Raw genomic sequence first — 6430 nt, 5'->3', positions numbered from 1 at the left:
ATGATATTAAGTATTAAGGCATCCATCAAAATCAATAACTAATATTTTTTTAATATAAATGGGCATCTGTTGGTGTACATACCTCCACACACACAGATATATATATATATATATATATATTATATGGGCATCTGTTGGTGATATTTCACCAAACACATGGCATATGATTAAGCGTGCATCGTGGTCTAATTAATTTATTCCATTAATTATTCAATTAATAAACAAATATAATAAGGTATGGTCGTAAGGCCACAAAGCAAAAAAGAGGCTGCTAGTTTTCCTTGCCAACTTGAATTTTGATAAACTAAATGCAATTATTGATCATTGCTCGCATCAATAGCACTCATCAAGAGGCGATCCTATATGCATGAGTACCATTTTTAGTGACCCAACTGTTTCTCAAGCCTTAATATCTACCAAAATCCCACGTTAATTATATCTTGAGAAGTATCACAGATCAAACATGGCCGACAGCAAAATCCCAAGAATGATTCTCTCCAACCACCAGAGTATGTCGGTGATGGGCCTGGGCACCGCCGCGATTGAAGTTCCGGGCGTAGCCACCAAGGCGGCAGTTATAGAGGCAATCAAAGTCGGTTACAGACACTTTGATACTGCTTCAGCTTATGGGACAGAGCAGCCACTAGGGGAAGCCATAGAAGAAGCTCTCAAACTTGGTCTTGTCGTGTCCAGAGACGAACTCTTCATCACTTCTAAGCTTTGGTTCACCGATAATCATCCTGATCGTGTCGTTCCTGCTCTCCAAAAATCTCTTGGGTAAGTACAACAGTAAGATTTAAACAACTGCTAGTTTGTCCAGGTGTTTCAGTGGAGGTGAGTCCATGTGGCAAGTCCCATATCGAATAAAATCTCTTAGGTTTTGAATTAATAGATAGTGGCCTTTCATTGCCCTTACCTGTTTCTCCTCTCGTCTCATACCTAACAATAATTCTTACCTTGCGGGGCTTATTAACTATGTGGCTGCAGGTTACTAAAACTTGAATATCTAGACTTATATTTGATCCACTTGCCCATCAGTATAAAGCCTGAGAGCAGCAATTTTTTCCCATCTAAAGATAACATAGTACCATTAGACATAGAAGGCGTTTGGGCAGCAATGGAAGAGTGCCAAAAACTGGGTCTCACACAATCAATCGGAGTCAGTAATTTCTCGGTGAATAAACTTGAGAGTTTATTGTCCGTTGCTACTATTCCTCCTTCCGTGAATCAAGTAAGGCCATCGATCTTACTGAAGTTTAATTTGTACTTTTGCGTGTGTTTCTGCTTCTTAATTGCTTTCCTATTCTTAATCTATTGACTTTGGTTTATGGTTTACTGTATTAATTACTTAATGATTGAGTGGATATGGCCGCGTAACTAGAGATGATCATCTGCATCTCTGTATAACTTGTAAAATAATTTAGTTTGCGCGTCATTCTTTTGTGCTTTGCTCTCAGATTATACAACCACCTCTTTCATATTAAAAAAATGTCTACAATATAATATTTTTCTTATAAAATAATAGATATATGAGCCAATTATCCTTTAAACCTTAGATTCAGTAGACCCTAAACTTATTTATTATATAAAGTATTTTTTTAATTTTTGAAAATGTTGCAATCTAGCCCCTACCATTACAAATGTTAACTTTGGCAATTAATTGATAAGGAAATTACAGAAAATGACTTCAAAAATTATAGATAATGACCAAAATATTGCAATAAATGACCCAACAATTACAGACAATGACCCAACAATTATAGAAAGAAGACCAAATTTTTTTTGTCATTTTCTTTAATTTTTGAGGTCCTTTCCTATCATTTTGTGGTCAACTAACAGTCAAAGCTAAATTTTGTTAATGGTAGAGGCCATATTACATTGTTTTCAAAAGTCAAAGGAACAATTTTCATAATAAACAAGTTCAGGATCTATGGTACTGCTGAATCTAAAGTTCTAGGAGTAATTTGTTCATTTACCCTAAAATAATTTTTCGTGTCATTCTTTTTCTTCTATTCTAAAAATTTGCAACCACCTCTTTCACATCAATATTTTTTTGCAAGTTAATTGGTAGTTTATAAAATAATTTAGGTATAATTATAGAACCAACTCTTTCTGTTTGACCCAACCATGCATAATATGCCCATCCAATGAAATTTTGGAGATGATAGTGGTTTCTAGGAAGAGTCAAGAAAAATAGGCATTAATAATTGATTGTAAAATGATAGATAGGACTTTAAAATTTTGATCCCTTATATATGGGCTGACCCCTCAAAACTCCAGTTGATTCGTTTTTTTCCCCCTAATGTTAAATGAATTTAATTATAAATTATTAAAATTCATGGTTTAAGTTCATAGTGTAATTTTATATTGTAAGTTTTTCTACAATAAATAAATTTTATTTATTTAATGTAATTAAGTTTTTTTATCGACAGTAATTTATCTAAATGATGCAAAAGTTGCTGAAGTGGGTTCCTAAATATGGTGGAATTCATCCTATCAACACGGCACCTATCAAACTCATCAACACCTAGTTATCACCATCACACCACAATATAAACTATTGTTAATTAATTTATGTTTTTAAAAAATTGGTTAATTTTTTTTTTCAAATTTTCACATCTTTTCAATTGTACCCTTGAGTGTGATAACTATAACATTTAACTTATTTAAATAACTCTTATTAATTACTCAATAAAGCAAGCAAGTAATTGGAAAAAATATATATATTTCATATCCAATTGCTTATATTTTTAATCAAATAAACTTTTAGAAAACGAATTATGTTATGGTTCAAAGGAGTATCACTTTTCAACATCCAATGCTCAAGCTTTCAGAATGTTTTCCAACTTGTATTAGCAAACTCTTTGTAGTTCTAACTCTCCACTGCACTTTTCATAGCTCTACTGTATGTTGTGTATAATTACCTCTACCATCATGCTGCAATTTTTTTTTTTTTTTTTGTTTTGCCCCGTGTCTAGTTCTAACGTAACGGTCCTTAGTATATAGTTTTCGATTCAAAAATTTTCATTATGCCAAGTACTTGCGTCATTTATTTCCCAATAATTTATATAACTTTTTGCTAGCGTCAATTTTCATTTCTTCCATATTCCGAATTTTAAAATTACATCATTAATACTTGAGATGACTTGGTCGCTTAATTGGGCTTCTATATATCTTGCTTCTCTCTTGGTGTCATGTCCTCTGTTGAAACATGATCTAGACCGTCTAATATCAAAAGAAATACTTTGAGCCTGTGAACACAAGTTCTACGCAAAGTTGTGTAATTCTCTAGCGCGTGTGTGTGTGAAGAGTTGAATTCGACTTGGCCAAGTTTAGGTCAGTGGTGGGCAAGGGTTTGACCTATAAAGAAATTTACCTTATTTTAGTATTCCTTTTGTCCCAAATTATAAAACAATTTGATACAAGATTATGCATACCAATAAAGTTTAAGAATGATACTTTACAAATTTAATTTTTCAAAACAAAATTAGTTATAAACTTTCAAAATTACCCCTACATATTTAATCATTACATTATAGTATTCATTCTGATTTTATTTATAGGATAGAGAGAAGATTTTTTTTTTTTGCTATATTTATAAGTCACATTATTAAATTTTCACTACAAATTTTCTCTTTTACCTTTTATTGAATATTAGAGAGAGAAAATATATTATTAAAATATGTATATTTTATATGGATAAAGTTGAAAACTTATTAAATTATAAGAGAGATAATGAGTTTTAAGATTTTCTTTGATACTAATAAAATATGTTGAAAGTGATTTATAAATAGAACCAGAAGAGTATCATTTTAATTCTCTCTATACTTGAAGGGTAATTTTGAAAAAATATCATTAATGAAACCTTAATTTTTTCGAGTAGTTTTTATGTTTTGGAACAACGAAATTCCTTCAGGTTGTGTTTGGATGGGTGAATTTAAGCTGGAATTTGGATTTAAAATCTCATATTTGAAATCTCACATTTGAAATTCATAGATTCTAAATTCTTTGTTTGGATGATATAAAAAAACTTCAAATTACAATATTAAAATCCTTTGTTTGGATCTAAAGTAATATTTCAAAATTTAAATTCTGTATTTGAATTTGAAAGAAACTTGGAAGATTAGTCAAATGCGACGATTTGAATGCCAACTTTCAACGGGATCAAACAAACAAAGCCAACTGGGACTGTGACACTGGTGACGATCGAGATGGGACCTCTGACTTCCACTAGGACTGGATCGTCGCAACGACAGGGACAAAACGATCGACTTCCATCATGACTAGATCGACAGTGATGACGAGGACTAGAGGCTAACTTCCACCAGCTCCAAATTGAATTGACAACGATGCTGATTAAAGGGATGGTGACGGAAGGTGATCATCCGGTCCTCACTTGGTGGAAGTCAACTGTCCTATTCCAGTCATCATTATCTGTCTAGTGCCAGTAGAAGTTGGCCGTCTGGACCCTATCATCACAGTCAATCCAATCTAAATGGAAGTCAGTCATCCAATCCTTATCATCACTATCTGTCCAATCCCAATGGAAGTTGGCCGTTCGATCCTCATCATCATGGTCGGTCCAATCCCAATGGAAGTTAGCCGTCTGATCCCCATCCTCCCTGTTGGTCCTGTGCAAGTGAAAGTTGGCCATCCAATCCCCGTCGTCACTGCTGGTCTGATCCAGTCCTTGTCCTCATCGTTCACGTCTGTCCAATCCCGTTGGAAGTTAGCCGTCCCGTCCTAGTTAACGGTGGTAGCTTGTTTCTGTCAACTTTGGTAGTTTAGTGCAATTATCGTTGGTAGGTCGAACAAGCCTTCATGCAGTTAGGTTAAATTACAAATGAGCTTGAGTTAGGATTTGAAATAATAGTAGTTTAAAAAGAATTTCAAATTATAAAGAGATTAATGGAGAACTTGGATTTGGATTTGGGTCACATTTAAATCAATACATTTTTAGTTATCCAAACAATAGATTTGGCTCAAATTCAAATTCATATGTATCCAAACATAGTATCAAAATTATTTTATAATTTGGGATAGAGAAAGTAATTCTTTACTTTTATGACTAGTCAAACCCAAAGTGATCAAAGGTACACAATTAGATCCATGAACAGACCTAAACATATCAGGTAGATTTCACTTTCTGGTACTATGAATAATATTTTGCGACTAATTAATTGCTCTTATGACATCAGTTCTATGTGATACATTACTATATACACTATAGATATGGTTATTTAAATATATATTTAACTACGGGTTGACTTTTGATGTTTTGAAAAGAAATGTTCAAGTTTTTTGGTCCATAGAAATGTTCAAGTTAAATTAAATACTTTTTGTCTTCTTTTTATGATATAGATTCAAATGAATCCTTCATGGCAACAAAAACAGCTGAGAGAATACTGCAAAGAAAAGGGCATACTTATAACAGCATATTCTCCTCTCGGGGCTCCAGGTACAAGATGGGGCGACAATCGGATCCTGGAAAACGAAGTGCTCATTGACATTGCTAAATCTCATGCCAAATCGGTTGCTCAGGTTTTAATTACAATTTTCTTTCAAAGTCTTGGAGCCTTTTTGTTTGAGATTAAAAAAATAAATAATTTTTAGATAGTTTAGAGATTTTATAAAAAAAAAATTTGTTTTGTAAATATTTTATAAAAAAGTAGACACTATTTTATGTTTCATTACAATAATTAAAAAAGTGATCATTCGTTAGTTATTTTTAAATTTTTAAAATATATTCCTTGATTTCTAGTTTATAAACTATTTATTATTTAATTACTTTAAAATTTTATTATATCTTCATATGCCCCACATTTTAAAAACATTATCTCATCTATCATATCATATTATTTTCAAAAGTTATTCAAAGTATTTTTTTTTAATAGTCAGAAATATGTTTTTTCCTTGAATCTTGATTATTTTCAAAAGGTTAAATAAGTATCATAAAAACTTACATGATATATTTTTTTCAAAAAAAAAGTGATTTTTTTCATTAAATAGGATCAATCAAATGTGCCCTTAAAATGTCTACTTTAATTTAATTTTTTTATGAGACAACTGCTTAGTTTAATTAATTTCTTGGTTAATGAAGTAATACATTTTATTAATGCAATTCATTTTGGTGCAATAGGTAACTTTGAGATGGCTGTATGAGCAAGGAGTGAGTTTTGTTGTGAAGAGTCATAACAAAGAGAGAATGAAAGACAACATAGAAATATTTGATTGGTCGCTTACAGAAAATGACTTGGAGAAGATAAGTCAAATCAAACAGACGAGAGCAAACAATGAAGGGAACCCTTTATTCGATAACCTTCCATGATACTTGTATCGTTAAAAACTTACACTTCCTCTGTTAAAAAAATATAAAATATATTTAATAAAATTTTATTTTTAATAAAATAGTTATTTATTTTTAAATTAA

The 6430-nt window shown here is 31.6% G+C and overlaps 1 protein-coding gene across 1 annotated transcript; it reads left to right on the top strand.

Moving 5' to 3' along the window:
- Positions 1-276: 276 nt before the first annotated feature.
- On the top strand, positions 277-6430 carry LOC129318118 (NAD(P)H-dependent 6'-deoxychalcone synthase-like). Its single transcript, XM_054962696.1, has 4 exons — positions 277-777; positions 988-1231; positions 5362-5541; positions 6140-6430. Exons 1-4 carry the CDS (start codon positions 464-466, stop codon positions 6326-6328), a joined length of 927 nt encoding a protein of 308 aa, XP_054818671.1. The 5' UTR covers positions 277-463; the 3' UTR covers positions 6329-6430.

This window comes from Prosopis cineraria, unplaced genomic scaffold (assembly GCF_029017545.1).
Source record: "Prosopis cineraria cultivar Desert tree isolate PC_DT_omini unplaced genomic scaffold, ASM2901754v1 PC8, whole genome shotgun sequence".
Classification (NCBI taxonomy): domain Eukaryota; kingdom Viridiplantae; phylum Streptophyta; class Magnoliopsida; order Fabales; family Fabaceae; genus Prosopis; species Prosopis cineraria.
This window is presented reverse-complemented; position numbering and strand designations above follow the sequence as displayed.